Genomic DNA, 17308 nt, shown 5'->3' with positions numbered 1-17308 from the left:
AAACACACGTCTATTGACATCATAATAAATCACTCCCTCCGCTGATAAATAACCAAGTGCTGAATCTTGACCCAACATCCTATCAGTACTGGTACACATTCAAATACAAACCAGACATTAGCGTGAGCATGCCAATGTGCATGTCGACTACGGAACAGTGCAAAACACACAAGAATCATTCCTGAGACTAGTCAGCAATTAGTCCCTTCATAACCTTTTTATATTTTAAGTGTCACATTTTTTTGCCTTTCCTTGCCATCCATCTTACGACAAGAAAAAAATGTGTGATTATATCTACAGCAAAATGTATTTGTGAGCCGACACACATGGACATACAATATGTGCTCCTTTTGGTCAAGAAAAAAAAAAGAAATATGGCATTCAGTGGAATTTTTAGCTGCGCAAAATGTATATGGTTCTGAAAAGAAAAGAAAAAAAAACAATCTGACACATGAATACTACAGTGCTAATAGAAATTTAAGGGCTCTTTATACAGATTTGTACAACATGACAGACCTGTTCAGACATATGAATAATTCCCTCTGTCAAAGGCTGTCATGTAGAAGTAAAGGTCAGGTCCTTTGCTTGAATGCTTTTAAAATAAAAGTCAAGTGCAAAATTAAAAAAAGGCTTTTTGTTTGTTTTTTTTTCTGTCGTTTCCTGTCAAGTATTTTGCTCAAACAGAACGCGTCTCCACCTCGATCTTCTCCTCCGACTGTGACGTGTCCGCTTCCTGATGGCTGACGTTTGGCCGCACCGTCACCAGCGGACCGCCGCCGTAGATGTTGTGGAGGAAGTTCCACGTTTCTTCAGAGATCTGTCCCGAGTCTGCTCCTGCAGGGTCAGTGCAAGCACACAATTACTGGATGCTTCTCAAATTTCTGAACAATCACACAATGTTTTTTTTTTCTCTATGGGATAAAAGCAGAAAAAAGAAATACCGGTACTTGATAGTAACAATAAAATCATGTTTGTACCTTGCTTCAGAGTTAAATGTCCATTCTTGTTTACTGTTATCTTGGAGTTATCAATTGGTCCAGGCGGATCTTAAAAAAGAAAAAAACAAAATTAGTCATTCACGTATAAAACATCGGTACCACACTTATATTCTCAATAGTAAATGTTTCAAAGAGCACTGATGTCACAATGTCAAATGTTTTTCTCACATTATGAAAAGCAATTTCTGTTCCCCCTCTGCTACAGAGAGAAAACCAATACCAGAGGAGCAAAAAAAGTCTTTACAGACAACCAGATGCAAGCTGCTTTAAGGAGATATGACAATACAAAGCAAGAGAAGCAGAAAACACAAGAACAAGCGGAATAAAAATGATATTTTTTGACACTTCTTCTTGCTGTAGCACAACAGAAACCTGACTCAGGGGACTGAAGTACGTTCTTTGAAGATAAATCAAAAGAAGAAATGGGACTCCACACTTCCTTTTGAACGTGGAACTGTTCCTTGTAACCAGGGAATTTGGATTTCTCTGTACAAAACTGCATAAAGCTGGACATGGACATGCCTTTTTCATGCATGTGGGGAAAACATTTAACCTTTAAATCAGACATTTAAACATTATAGGGGGTGGAAAAGTCAGGATTTCTGTCCAATTACCGTTGTCTTTTCCTTTGACAAAGCCCTCCCACTCACGAAACCACTGCATGCTGATGCAGTATATGACCACTGGAGACTCCTCCTCCTGGAACGCCTTGTTCAGCTACAGACAGGGAGGAGAGGGGGAGAGAGAGGAAGTGGGGGAGGAGTGAGCGATAGAGACAAGAGAGAGGACGCAGAGGGATGAGGAGGAGAAAGAGGAGGGGAAGGAGGGTGGGTGGGCAAAAGAATTAAATAAGGTTGAAAGGATTGAGACCAGAGGAGATGGAAAACCTAATCAATTCTCTCTGCTAGTTATTCCAATTAGAAGATAGTCTTATAACACCACACTGCACCAATTTCATCTTTCTTAGAAATGACACGATCCCTGTTCTTCTTGTTAGGCTACTGAAGCTTTTTCTTTCACACACGTCCAACATTTATCTCTCCTCTGAGCAGCCATTGTGTGAGCGGGCACACTGAGCAGGCAATAACAGCTGCATCTGTCCCAATGCATTAATGATAAGGCTTTCATCAGGCACACACCTCTCATCTCCTGCCGGGGTGAAGAGCACCAACACATGCAGCCCATCACCTGGTTAAATAGACTGGAGAATAGGCCTTTACACACACACACACACACACACACACACACTGGCTGCACAGTGGCACACAATGCCTTATCATTCACACCCTTTTTAATGTATCTGGGTGAAGCTCTTTCTTCTCTGCTGCCTGCACATTTACAATTACAATCTTTCATGTGGACATACAGGGGGACAAACACTCACCCTGACAAACATGTCCAGCTCCGACTTGCGCCGTTTCTCCAGTTTCTCTATCTCAATCTGGCACGTGTGGCAAACGTACAGGTGGTTGACAGCTGGTCCCCCTCCGTACCTGCAGAGAACGGTGCACGTTCACAAAGGAAATTATGCTGCGACTGTGAGGTCTAAAAAAATGTTTTAAGCCTCCCGCTGGTCTCCTGGTAGGCCTGTCGACTGTACGTACCTGCTGTAAAGGTGATCCCACACGTTCTGTGGCAGCATCATCACCAGGTCGTCAATGAACGCTGCTTTGTTGGGTGGCACACCTGAGAAAAAACACAAACATTCGGTAAACATTCACAGCATAGCATTATGTGTACAGCGATGTCTCCCACAGTTACTCTTGGTACTCATCAGTAGCTGATGGTCATGACCGACTATGCACAAATACCTCAAACTCCAGCAGTTTACTCATTGTTAATGCTACTCAAAGCCTCTTTAATGTGTTGTATGAATATGGAGGAAGCTTAATCTGACCAGATGGTTTGTTACACACAACCATCTGGGAAGCTGTCCTTTAAAAAAATTGTTTGGAACAAGCGGGAAATTTCAAAAAGTACCCGCCATGTGGTAGGAATCGGATGAACCATCTTTGTATTGTAGTCACATCCAGCTACATTCGTCCAATCAGATCGCTTCTCAGTGTTGTCACTACAGCCTGAAACACACCCTGAGCTGCCTGTATGCTCTGGCAGCACGCTGATAGTTAACACTGGTCTGAACTAGCATTATTTAAACACTAGACTAAAAGTCATGATGCCTCAGTGTTTACTACATGCAGAGAAAAGCAGTGATGCAAAGAACTGTGACAAGATAATAGCAATGATTAATAAAAAAGTGACATTTAAACATGCTGTAATTATACTGGCCATCAGCGCAGAGGCTGCTGGAATTCTCCTCTTTTGTTAGCTACTTAATATTGAAAGTGGTTTAAATATACAAATAACAACAAATGGTAAGATGATATTTCTTCTTGAGAACATATATTAAACCTCCTTTTTATCACTACTTACTTAAAGAACTCCCTGATAAGCCTTTAGTGTGTCTGAGTATATATCACACTAAGGCAGCGCTTTCAGATCGGGCCATGGTTTCTCTGAACTATTGTTATTATTATTTCTACTTGTGTACTTGGCAGGCCAGTTATTAATACTGGTACCTGCACAGAAAGAGGGAGCAACTTGTAGATGCTTATTTACCCTGTGAGACACATTCTCCGCTTCCACTGTAGCCTGACAATGTTATCATGCATTTACATATTCTCTATCTATTTTTCACTTCCATAATTTCCACTGAGCAAAGGCCTCAGAAGAAAAGAGCTTGCTTTGCACAAACCCTTTTAGGATCTTTCAGTCTGTGCTAAAAGGAGAAAGAAGGATCATCTTCACAAAGAAAAGAAAACCCCTCTTTTGAAGCTCTCACTACTGTGAAGGGAGAATCAAAAATCCACAGCAAGGACGAAAAAAGCGAAAAAGCAAAGAAGCAGCGCTTTGAGAGGGCATAGCACAGATTTTCCTCCGACTGTCTGGACACAATCTGACCTCAAAGTGTTTTTCAGCAGGAAAATAATGCGGTCACACAGTACGCACCTCCATGCAAACACAGGAAGTCGTCATTGGAGATGGGCCCCGGCTCAGCAAAGGTCTTGAACTTGTTAAACCATTGCCGGGAGATGTAGAACTGCAAGAGGCTGGGCTCCATCATGTTGAATAAGCCCGACACCCTCCTACGTTCTTTCAGTGCATCCTCATTGCTCTTTCTGTGACAGGAACACACCGAACATTCATCAGCATTGCAACTAAATATTCAAATGTTCAAACTGCATAAAATATTCCAGAGATCAATAAACGACTGGCTTACTTATAGAAGAGCACATAGGCTTCAGCATTCTGGACGCAGGATTCAGACACCTCGGTCACGCTTTGGTCATCAAATTCATACCACAGATTGTTGACATCATTCCTGCAGTAGGCAATGTAGTGGCCACCTGGGACAAAGCGGAGAGATGTGTTAGAGTACCATTCACAAATCTAACAAGTATGTGTGAATTTTATGTACAGGCTAATGAATGCTGGACACTCATTGTAAGCCAACTGATGGCAGCTGCCCCAGTCTCATGCGGGAATGGGGAGCGACTGTGCCCACTCACTGCTGGCAGTGCCGTGGTGACAGATGACTGACAGCAGGTCATAGTTGGTGGTCTGGGCGGAGCTGTCTTTGGCCAGAAAAGGCTGCAGGTCCAGGCCTTCGAGCGGGAAGGAGACATGGGTGCTGATCTTGGTGGAGAACATCAGTTCGTGTCTAAAGCGCTTCAAGTGAATACACAGGATCTGGAATAACAAGAGGAACACCACATACAGAGTCTCAATTATGTCTAAAACTGTGCGTTTCTTTATGTATTGAAATTTCCGGAATCGTCTGCATACCTCTGGCAAACTTTGCATTTTACAGAATTTAACTCCGTTTCGTAATCTAAGAAAAAAAAAACAAACGTGATCAAGATTCATCTGTTTTAGCTGGTGCATAATCTGCTAAACAAAATTACTCACTTTTTGCATTTTTCACAGCTGTACATGTTGTCTCCTAAAAAAACAAACACACACACAGTTACAGAGACATTAATCTTAATGTTGGTGCTCTAGTGGAACACTTTCTTCCACCCACTCGCTTACCCTTAAGTTCATCTCTGGCAAAGAAAGCTGCAAGGCAGTCCTGTAGCGTAACCACTGGACCCCAGAACCAGCTGAAATACAAACAAACAGAGAGGTGTATTTTACACAGCCCTTCCTACATTCTGATTTAAATAGAAAAACATAGTATATACACACACCTCTTGATGTACTCCATGACAAATGCTATCCATCCTTGTGGTGCATACGCTTCCCCACAGGAGCCAGCTTTTACCAGGGAAGTCTGATGGGTGGATGAGTGGAGCTTGGCCAGGTCCTCCTTCCCTGGGATGGGCAATGAGATGTCCTGAAAGTTTTCCAGGGTCACAGATACCTGGTAGGATGCACAGAGGTCAATCTTTTACATCATTTGATAAGTCAAGAAGTGTCACTTAATTAGTCCTAAGCTGGATCCATACTCCATGAGAACAGAGAACTTGCTCCTCGCTGCCGACGTTACGCCCACAAAATGACGTCATTTTTCTCTCGGAGCGCCTGTTCTGCAGCTCTCTCGGACACATGGCCCGGGCAGAACTTTTTCTCTCAGTGCTGTGCGAGAACAATTCTGTGATTGGTCGGAATTCAGTGGGCGTGATGAATGTGGAGAAGCGCAAGAGTTTCTTCAGGTGCAGAACACACAGACAGAAGGAGGAACAACAACGACGATGGACAGTTTAGATGAGCAGCTGGCAAACAGCTCCTGGAAGGAGAAACATGGCGCACAGAGGAGAGTGTCTGTCCAAAAGGTGGCGATAAAAATTAATCCCAGTATTGATCACGGCGTTACAGTGGCTCGATGCGCACATTAAACACCAGGAGACGGGATGTATTATTCCAGTCATCCACACGTTCACAGAATTAAATTATTACTAATCTTCTATCTATTGTCGGGGAGCGAGGAGCAAGTTCTCTGTTCTCATGGAGTATGGATCCAGTATTAGGGTACGCACATCTCAATAGGTTGCAAGGAAGCACATTCTCAACCACATCAGTTGTGTAAAGCCAAATTTATACGTTTCATGCAAAGGTGGCAGAAAACCAAAATAACCAAAGACCATGAAAAGAGGCTGTGTGAAAACGTCCATTGATGCATCTATCTACACATAAGTATCCCATCATCTCATATGCATCAAGTAATAGACGACCACCACTCTTACCCTATCACAGGTGAGGCACTGCACAGAGCTGACGATAGTCCCATCGAACACATCTGAGATGACGCTGCGATATTTCTTCTGACGCTTGTTCTTTTGTGGGGAGAATGTGGTCACTGCTGTAGAAAGGCAGAGAAATATGAGAATAGTGATTTACAGCGCAGCATGTCTCCCCTATGAGTCAGCAAAGATCTTATGGGGATATTATTACATCCTGAGCCTGTGTATGACTGCCTGTTATTATGTAGCTCCATACCTTTCTTGTGTACGGGGTTCAGACTGGGCCAGCCAGAGGAAGCTTTGGGCGGGCTGCTGGACATTTTGGGAATGTGTCCCTCCATAGGGACTGGACTCTGTGGTCTTGTGGTGTTGGACATTTGGATATCAGGAAAGCATTCTGATGGAGGAATGACTCAGATTTAGAGACTCTTATGTTAAAGAGCAATGAGAGCAAGCATACTTCTATCACTCCATGTACCTGATGTTCTGCCTTGAACCTTAATCGCTCCTTGGCTGCTGATAATTGGTGTGGCATCAGTGGTGGTGTCAACGTCTTTGTCGATGTCCGCTCCAGTGCTTCCACCCATAACACCATTAACCCCAGCACGGTAGAGGTCGTTGATCATGTTCTTCTCCTTCTGCCACTCTCTGTTGGCCTGGATCTCATCTTGCTCGGGAATCAGCATCTCGGCCTCATTCGTGTCGTCCATCAGCACGTTTCTGCTCTGCAAGTCATTATCGGCCCTCTCGCTGCTGCCGCACGACTCGCATGACTGGAAGTCATTGTCTGACTGGCTGTGGTTGTCCTCTTCGGGGCAGTCATCCACTGTGATGCCATTGGACTGGTCGTAGGGCTCGGCCAGCGGCTCCTTCAGCTCCTCGTGAAGTTGATCCATCAGACAGCGCAGAAACTCCTGGGAGTCCTGGTTGAGCGATGATACAAACACACAATGTTGAGTGAAGCAGCCACATCACCTTCTTTTTTTTTAATCTGAATCCAAACACTCATGAATGTCTAATCAGACTTAATGAACATCAGATGTACAATCTCCTTCAAGCCAAATGAACCCTCCTCTCCTTAAGGAGCTGCTGGAATGTTAACTTCATTCACAGCTCTGCTCCATGGCTGTGCAGCCCAGCACGGCGTGACAAATAATCTGAACCAACACTGGCAAGCCAAGAGGAAACAGACCCTTTTATCATTTCACCATTAAGGCTTATAAATCCCTTTAACGCAGACGGCGGTGAAAGACAAGAAGTGCTTCCATTTAACATCTCTTGAAACCATTTAGGTCTATAATGTAAAAACCTGCTTTCAAGCGGCACAAAGAATCAAATCAAGCAATTCACCTGGAGGCCTAATGTGTGGATTCATGCGTGTGAAAGTAAGAGGTAATCAGTCAAAGACAGAGTTTATCTGACTGAATGATTCAAGCTACAGTGAATATCATTTTTAGGACGGAATGAGAACGGAGTTATCTGACGCGGAAGAAAAGGAAATACTGCAGAAGATCTGAGACAACTTAATAGTCCAGGGGGTTTAGGGCAATAATATCCTTGCCTAGCAGAAATTTTATACTCAGAGGGAAATATGGATGACAGGCCTACTAATGTTTCACAAAAATCTACACATACCCACAGATTCTTAGTTCACAACACTTGTTGTAATAATACATGTTATACAGCTACATGCAGTTCAGCTCCTTGACTGAACAGGAAGCCTAAAAGACAATAACGTTTGTGGCATTTCTGTTTCATCCACAAGGACACTTTGTCCACACTAGTGAAGTCACATGTGACAGAGAGAGCCTTGGAGATGACCCCTGTCCTGGAAGGCTGATATCTTTCACCACACAAGACTCCACTGACACGATTAACACACAGTTCACTGACCCAGAGCTAGGTGTTAGCTTGCTTGGTCCTGAAAACCCCTTTAGCCTGATGAGAAGATATTTAAGGGACAGCTGTTGACACTTCCTGGAAGTCCAAGATGTTGGAAGTTGACTCATTCTACCTCAATCTTATAAATCATCTTGTCAAATTATTGAAACAGCCCTACAAACAGCTTGTTAAATGTGTTAAATAGCTCTGACACATGCCTTTAGGTTTAACATGTACACATAACATGCACATTGCAGATCTATTTCCTCATCTGCAGTGGCCCACCTGCTGAGAATATCCTCTGAACATGGGGTTCACGGCTTTGATCCCCTGGAACAGGTTGGTTGGAACCACATAGGAAGGTCTGTAATGTGAAGACACATCAGTGTTATACATAGCATCATAATGTATGATACAGAGTGGGAATTTAAATATGGCTACCACAAAAACAAAACTATTTTTTTGGCTTAGTACAGTAGTGAAAAATCACCTGTTCTTGTGCCACAGGTCTGACACCAGCTTCTGATAGCTTTTACAGAGCGCAGGCTTCTTGTCTGTCCTCACCAGACCACCACATTCAAGAAAGAATTGTGTCAAGGGCGGGCTGTCGTGAGGAGAAGGAGGAATATCATCATGTAGGAACAAACACGCTTTTACCAAAGATCTCCACTGCACAAAAGGGGTTACTGTCTGATCACCACACAGACTGGAATGCTGTATCTAATTTAAAACAAACTGAATGTTAGCATGAGTAATACCAAGAGAGTGGTAATATACAAGACTAGGTTAATGTATTCTAATCCTTTTAGTTCTCACCATTACATACACAGAGGTCAACCCTGACTGAAAATGACCGATGGGACATGAGGTCCAGAGAGGTTTACGTTTCTACATAATGTTGCCTTCTGCTTGTATTTATTTGTTCATTTCTTAGTCCACTTACTGAGTGATATATTCCCAAAGGTTTCATCTCATGCAAGAAAACTGAAGGCCATCCGACTGCCTGAGACAGCCAACAGCTGAGGGGATTTTACTAAGTCCTCCGAACTGAATAATGACCCTACAGTAACCAGGAGAAGCAGCGCTTACACAAACACACATCAAAAGAAAGTTTTGGGAAAAAAAAGGTCCCTCCTGCAGCTGCGTGACTCAGTTCCTCCTATTTTTGGAATGAGATTTAGATTGCAAATTTTGACCCACATCTTTTCCCATTTTGACTTGTATCCAGACTCCGCAACTTCCATTTAATTTAAAAAATTTACTAGCACATGGGGTGGATGGTATTTGAAAACAGGGAAGGGTTTGCTGCTGCATGAAAATACAAGAGTCTGCTGCAGATTTCAGAATTTGGGCGACATACACGATAAATCAAATGGACTGGCATTTCAATAAACAATAAAAGATGTGGCAGACCGGAGGAGAAGTAGTAAAAGGAGATTTTAACAGACGCATGGCAGGAAAGGAACAAGAAAAAAAAAGAGAGAACAAAAGAGAAGCGACAGAGGAGGAAAGAGTTGGTGTTCACGTGTAACAGAGGACCCTACAGGGAACAACAAAAGGCCTTTCTGCCGTCTCGAATGCTGCACTGCAGCAATTTCCAACTCAGCCGTCACTCCCAAACGAGCGCAGTTCTCACAGTTACCAAGAAGCGAGCAGACACAGTGAATAAAGCAGCACTTGCATATTGAATGGTAGCATGTTAAATGTGTACTAAGCAACATGAATATGTGATGTGGGAGTACACAGGAGGCAGGTAAAGGGAGGTCTCACCAGTTGGAGAGAGCCTGGAGGGCAGCGTTCATGTAGCAGGTGTTGCCAATGTTCTTCAGCCCTGTCAGGCCTGACGGAGACAGAGCACACGAGGGAAATTACAAACACACCTCCCATCAAAGGGCTCTAAATTCTGATGGTATAGAGTGTCGGCATTTGTGGAGTATTTAAGCTCAGCTTTATTCTGTCTGACTTCTTTCTGTTTAGGGTTATAATGCTTCCAAATGTGTCTCTCTGGCTCTCACTTGCTCCCCAGCTCTCCTCAGTAACGCCGTGCATTTTTAAAACCTCTGATCTTAAATAACCCACCGATTCTGCAGAAAACATTCAGTGGTGTTCAAAGCGTTTTTGCTCCACCTCTTGATCATATGATCTGTATTTGTGACAAAAATAACCACAGCAGTAACTGGTGGCAACGCCTCAGCTACACCACATGAGGTTTAACATAACATATGCCATTTGGCGGAGCTTGAGTGTGTCTCAAGAGCTTGAAACAGAGTGAAAGCATTGGTGGTTTTCAATAGGTTTTGCATAGTGAGATAGGGAGTTATACAGCCCTCATGCAGCTCAACTCTTTGAGTGAATATGCAGAAATGAAGGTGAGGTGAGGCAACACATCAGCAGGTCTTCATCAACTCTTTGTAGACCATTTTATGCCAGTGATTTTTCTTGATGCAGAAATTTACTGCTTCTTTTAACTCTGATCATCAATGTCGCTTTGAACTAAACCACCAGCTGATCACTGCCTTTAGAGGTGTTCATCATCTAATCCTGATTCAGAGATGATTGAGTGTGATTTCATCTTTGTTACATCGATGTGTAAATTATAAAATTAGATAAATATGACTAGTCTAGCTGTATTGTAACTGCTTAAATAACAGTATAAACTCCATCTGCATTAACACATTAATCCCTGTATAGAAGAAGATACTGCACAGTAACAATGTCTTTAATCTTTGTAGACTCACCTCTTGCACGCGGGTCATCTTCCTCCTCTGTCTCCATGTCCAGATCTTCACAGCCTCCATTAGAGGGCACTCTCAGAGAGGTTGGGCTCCCAGGGGCCCTGCTGTTATCCTGAGAAGACAGCACAGCCACACATCGTAAAAAGCAGATCAACACCTATAATTTAACTATCCCCAAATATAAACCCCTGGCTAAGAGAAGAACAATGGCTCTTACCTGTCCAGCATTCTGTGGCAATGGGAGGGGCTTAATGTTGGCGTGGGGTGAGTGAGGACCTAATTTACGCTCCAGGAAAACCTCCTTGCCGCAGGCGTAGCACCACACTCGAAGCGTGGTCAGGTTCACCGTCAGGTTGTGCTTTGTCTCCTGCAAACAAAGTTGTTGAAAGAATTCACTTTGCACATGTTATCTGATACAATGTGTAACAAAAAACTCAGTTAATATTTACCCAGGAGCGGCACACGTGCACTTGCCTTATAATGTTTAACACAATCTAACAGTCAACAGCTCATCAAATGCTGCCGCTGCTGCTCTGCTGGCAGCCTGACAAGACCAAGCCCATGTACTAAGTACACTAATTTGTGCATAGTTAAAAAGCATTTTCTTTTCACATCTATGTATAGATAAATCTGGTTTTGCAAATATTGAAACAGTGGAAAAGTGTAACCATGTTCAGACACAGCTGTATGCCTCAGGATACACGTAGGAGCAGTGACCAAGTAAAGGCTGCAGTATCCAAGTATGGTACTGCTGAAGGAACATGGACGAGTTCTGCTGACCCACTGCTGCTCTGACAATCACCTGCAGCCTGGCAGGGCGACATGAGACTGAACGTGAGAAGCAGCAGACTTTGTATTATTCATTAAGGCTGCATTAGCCCTCACCGGCGGGGCAGAGTGGTACTGGCATGGGTGACACACCAGACTGAGCACAGCCCCAAAACTCCCCCTGTTTAAATTATTTATGAAGGGAAACAAACCAGGTAGGGCGTTAATAACAAGCTGAATTTAGTGGTTGTAAAATGTGTTTCACTATCCTGCATAATATTTTGTATTTTGAATTCTAGTCGGGTAAAACGGCACACACTCGCATCCAGAATAATAAAGAAAAAGGATGTTTGTAAAACTGTCTGATTCTTTCATGCTCACAAATGTTTTGGCCAAAATAAAAACACACACACTGATGCTGTTGGAGTGCTGGTTTAAAACTTAAACTTAAACTTAAAACTACTACTTTAGTGGGTGATTTTCTCAAGAATCATGTATGTATCTGCAAACTAAAAATACTCAAGTGTCAAGTCTCCTCCCTCCACTTCAACCCTCTGCCTCCAAGGCTGAATCAATAAAAAATAAGAAACACCAGCAGCCACTTTTCCTTATCCAGTGAGTCTATCAGTGGTTTTGTGGAATCTCAAAAACAAAAAGTGTTTTCAGGAGTACTAACAGCTCAAAAGCAGAAGTGCAGATGACCTGGTTTAATCCTTAATCTGCAACATGCACAGGCATTCTTCAGGATTTTTTTGGTACATAATGAGGTTTGAAACACAAATACATGCAAATATGATGTCTTCTTGTTTTTGCCAGAAGCAGAGCTTCAACTGAAATTTGACTTAATGACAATTTTTTAGAAACACTCAGAAAAAAAATCACTCTGCAACACTGCAGGCCTTCATCTTTATACACTACTGTGTATGATGTGAAACAGCAGCGGTGTCTCTCATTGCATAGTCAAGAGATTTAATGTTTCCCTCCCCTCAGGGGTACAAGAACACTAATTAAGCATAGCCTCCATTCTTATAAGATTTAAAGATGGATTCCATTCGAGAAAAAAAAAAAGGCATCTGGAAAGCTGTAAGATGTCCCAGATAGGGAGTGCATATCAATTACATAATTACATGTAAATTACATGTCTCTGCCAACACATTCTGTATGAGATATCCATCTCATATAGAGGTGTAGGCTCCACTTCTTAAACATCAACTGGCCACTGTTGAAAAAGGATTGTGTTCTCTCTTTCTATACAATAGGCAAAGCAAATGACAGGTTGCCTTCCATCCTCTCTAACCTCAATTGGCCCTGGCATGCAGGAGGCAAATCCTTAGTCAACAATGAGAAGAGCAGAGGCTGAGTAAGCTGCACAGCAGCTAGGAAGGCTCCATACTGTAACCATGGCTCTGACAGTACTAGTGAATCTCCCCCCACTTCCCAGAGGAATGGCAATTAATAATGGATGATCCACTGCTGAAATGGAACCGAACGAGGAGATGTAGGCACACCAACCAGGTTTGGTGCACTTTATCGTGGCGTGCACTTCAAAAGCTAACAGATGCATGTGCCGTGTCTTTGATCGTGCAGACCGAATGTTAAAAATAAAAGCAGTGCTAGAGGTAGTTTTATTCAAAGTCATGGCTCCTGGGACAGTGGAGTGGTATTCCTGTCCCGCTCTGCCATCTGTGCTTCCTTTACTTTCCTCTATAAAGGAGGAGGATCTACATCACAGTCGAGACATCCACACTTTCAGCCCTGCCATCTAAGTTTTCTACTCATTAATGATCATTTTCTGGCTTGGTAACGCTCTGAGATCTCTCACCTGTGAGTGAACTGTGCTGTGGTCAGCGTGAGATTCTCCACAGCCCACATATGCACACCCATTCTGGAAAAGAGAAAAGCAAACAGGAGATGGAGACACCTCAGAAACAAACGTTTTTTAAGGGAAGATAGTATTTCACAAATTAATTCAACAATGTTACCTCCAAACACGCCCACAAATTTGGCCCTCCAACTTTACAGTCTTGGCACTGGCCCTGGAATAATATAAAGATACTCAAGTCAGAAAACAAAAATACCGAGAATGCACCACACCCAAAGATCAGACTTTATATTAAGAGTATTAAAGCAACACAAAAAGAGAAGACAGGCTCACTTACATGTGATTTCTGAATAAGTTCCTCCTTGGTGATCTCCCCCACACAGTCCAGGTGGGGGCAGTCACAACTGGACGCTGGCGGCATCACTCACCCACGGGTCTGAGGATGTGAAAGAGAAAGATTAAAGATTTTGAACTTGCATTCTGTCATAGGTTACTTCCTGAAAACATTGCAGAAGTTGTGTTCAAGGAATGTAGACGATATTCAAGAACAACCAGGCTACGGTAATTCAAGTCACCACCACCACCACAACAAGTTCTGTTCCCTTGTCTGCATGACTGACATATCCCTCATTATCAGTCACTGACTCACTGTGCACTGAATCATGAAACAGCTGTCAATAGCTCTTGAGGAACCAGCACTGTCTGGATGCTGTCACTATAAATGATTTTTAATGCTGACAAGGCAGAAAGGTGTAGAAATGTGGGCTGTTTGAGGCAAGAACAAGTTAGTACAAACCAAACAGGAAACGAATGATGGAAGATGTACTCTGAGACAAGCTACAGGCTAAAGGGTGCATTATCAGTGACAGGGGAATTTTTTTTTTCAGAGGAAATACATTTAATATAAAAATTAATTAAGCAAACGTTAGAGCAGTTATGCAGCAGATGGCTGAGTTTTAATGGTCCATTACTGGTGGTCAAACGGAAAAGCCAAACCTAGCAGTAGAGTGCCAAATGAGTCCAGGCAGCATCAGACATGTTGGATGAAATTGAGGAGTGGCACAAGTGCAAAACAGATAACAACAATGAACTAATCAGCTCTGGTTAGGAGAGAATTGTCTATCGCCTGAACAGTATTACACAGCTCAAGTCCAAGTTCAGAGTCTAGATCTTCAAATCCAGACTGTGGACCTGGTGTTTGTAGGGGTGGTCAAGAGGTGTTTCCCCCATTCCATCTCTTGTGCTACCTTAAATGTAGGGTAGGAGATTTCATTCTGATGCACTTTTTGTTAAATTAGTGTAACTTCTCTTTACAGTCCGATAGCAACCAATTAGTTCGGCAGTTTCGCATTAAAACAAAGAATATGAATCATCTGTGGAAGCTATAAAACGCTAAAAACATCAGCCAATCCTCCGGGTGGACCCTGCCTGGCTGGTTGTCACTCTCTTCCTGCTCTGCGCGCACCAGAGAGGTACGTGCATGATGGCCGAAGTCACAGACCGCAGCTCGTCTTCAGGTAATGCGCGTCCATGTGATTGGGAGGCGTGGCTTCAGAGTGAGCTCCGAGAGAAAGGGGCGTGTGTTTACTTTCGAAATCTGGCGGACTCACACTGAGTTTTCAAAATCTCCTACCCTACCTTTAACAGGCCATAACTATTGATTGTTCAATGTTATGACTAAGGTTAATGGCTTTGTAACATGCTAACAACATGTTTCATCATCATAATAAAAGGCTTAACTTTTTTACAAGTTTGATAGAGAAGCATCTAATGAGTGTTTTAAGACTAAAATGGACTCTGTTGCTTGAAATTTGTGGGAGGAGATACATTTGGCAGATGACGATACGCTGCGCCAAAAAACATACGGAAGAACAATAGTTCAATATTTTACTTTTCATCAATGCTATTCAAAACAAATACCAACAATGTCATAAAAGAAAGGATCATAATAAAATGGCTGTCTTTTACAATGATCTTAGTTGCAAGCAAGACAGCAGATCATGACCACAGAGGTGCAAGCTGTAATTCTTTGCTACAGCTGGCACAGTGACTGTCAGGTTTTTGATGAGTGTTCAGGTGTCAGTGTCAAGATGACAGCATTGATCAGGACAGGGGTTGCTTTACTACATGTAATATACAACACAAACAATTGGTAAACAAACACTCCACAGCTTTACTGGACGATAACACCATCTCATATTTCTATTGTAGCCATGATAAGGCACTAATATGTCTCCTCCATGCAAAGAGGATAACGTTACCTCCTGTATCCTGACAACAGGTCAATTGAGAGATGAGAGTAATAAACACAGGAAGAAGCAGCTTCAGTTTTGTATAAGTCAATAAGGCCATTTCCTCATCTCATCGACACCAACATCTAATAATCTGCAATGTGGAGTTACTGTATTTTAAATAACTGACAGCAAGCACAAACAGACTGATAAAGATCACTGGAGGGATCCGTTCAAAAGGTCAAGTGAAGAAACTCAGTGTGCCTGCAGCTGTTAAAGCTGGTAGTAGGCACCAGGGAAATCTGATTAGCCGGTGGTTTTCACTGTCAAGCCTCCAGCGATTACACAAATCTGGCGAGAAAAGAGGACAGATACCACTTCTTTTTACCATCCGAACCTTGCTCAACTCTTCACTGTCTGCACATGCGACACAATAACACTCCGGGGATATTAAATTCTGCACAAAGGGGTGGTGGTGGTGGTGGTGGTAGAGTCAGGGTGGGGCGTTCACCCCAAAACCAGACGAAGCAAATGAAACCATGACAGGATCCTGTGAAATCCACTATGAATAAACAATAATAAAAAAAAAAACTCTGTCGGGCATTTAAACACTATTCACAGAAGTATCTTACATGCTCCAAAAGATAGCATTAGCCTTCCTATTGAAAGCGTAATGCTAGCTACTGCCAGTCAATGTTAGCATAGTGCCATTCTCAACTGACAACTAGCCCTTTTTAGACAGTTTCCGCTGTAGGTGTTTATTTTAGAGGATATAACAACATAGCAGAGGTGTGTGGCTTCGGCCTTGTCCAACTGTTCCTAAAATTGAGCTGTCAAAACCAGCCGATGCGTTGACAGCGTCACAGGCTGACTAGCAATCGTTCGCTGCTAGTGTTAGCTTGTTGCCAATAATAACATGATGCAGATCAGCTTTAGCTTTACCAGACAGACGCATCACTCGTGTTGTAGTTAAAAACCAAACACCTGATGTAGAAAGACACATAAACTAATGTTAAAGTCAGATGGTTTGCTACTGATAACAATCTTGCCAGTAATATGCTAGCTAATGTTAGCCAGCTAACGTGCCTGTATTACACGATCACCGATCACAGCTCGCACCCAGAGATAATAATAATAATATTAATATCAGGTCTTACCTGCTAGATAATAGGATAGGCTGCTTCTCAGGTAGATCCGAGTCTTTTTGATGTCTAGGACATAGATTCAGTCTGTTTTTAGAGACATTTCAGAGGACAATCATTCACAGTAACGATAGCCTGTCGCTCAGCGTGGTTGCTAACGTTACAGCTGTCTCCGCCCCTTTTCCGGTTTAAAAAACAAATCACACAAACCCTCCCCATCCTACTGTACATTTAATTTTTAATAACAGAGTCTGTTCGTCTCATAATAGGTGCAGTGTTAACTGTATTCACATTTCTCCTGTTATAAAAGTGTTATTAAAATGTATCATGACCAATTTGTGTACTTATATAGTACTACATCAGCTACAGCAACGACAAACATATAAAATACAGAGCACTGCAGTCCACGCAGCTAGTAGAATTCACTTATATGTTTAATTATGGATGAGTGGGCTGCAAAAGTGTAAAGAAATAAAGTCACATGGGGG

At 42.6% G+C, this 17308-nt stretch overlaps 1 protein-coding gene across 1 annotated transcript; it reads right to left on the bottom strand.

The window, feature by feature from the left end:
• Nucleotides 1–641: 641 nt before the first annotated feature.
• Nucleotides 642–16985, bottom strand: usp33 (ubiquitin specific peptidase 33). The gene is made up of 24 exons (XM_028427983.1): nt 16836–16985; nt 13785–13883; nt 13608–13661; nt 13448–13510; nt 11075–11224; nt 10861–10969; nt 9893–9962; nt 8613–8726; nt 8408–8486; nt 6720–7164; nt 6498–6638; nt 6245–6360; nt 5249–5421; nt 5091–5161; nt 4968–5001; nt 4845–4890; nt 4568–4748; nt 4279–4405; nt 4008–4177; nt 2603–2684; nt 2383–2491; nt 1613–1715; nt 978–1046; nt 642–834 (listed from the first exon to the last, which is right to left on the bottom strand). The coding sequence occupies exons 2-24, from the start codon at nt 13866–13868 to the stop codon at nt 677–679; spliced, it is 2748 nt and encodes a 915-aa protein (XP_028283784.1). The 5' UTR covers nt 13869–13883; nt 16836–16985; the 3' UTR covers nt 642–676.
• Nucleotides 16986–17308: the final 323 nt, after the last annotated feature.

This window comes from Parambassis ranga, chromosome 17 (assembly GCF_900634625.1).
Source record: "Parambassis ranga chromosome 17, fParRan2.1, whole genome shotgun sequence".
Taxonomy (NCBI): domain Eukaryota; kingdom Metazoa; phylum Chordata; class Actinopteri; family Ambassidae; genus Parambassis; species Parambassis ranga.
Note: the sequence above shows the minus strand (reverse complement) of the source record. Positions and strands in the feature narration are given on the sequence as shown.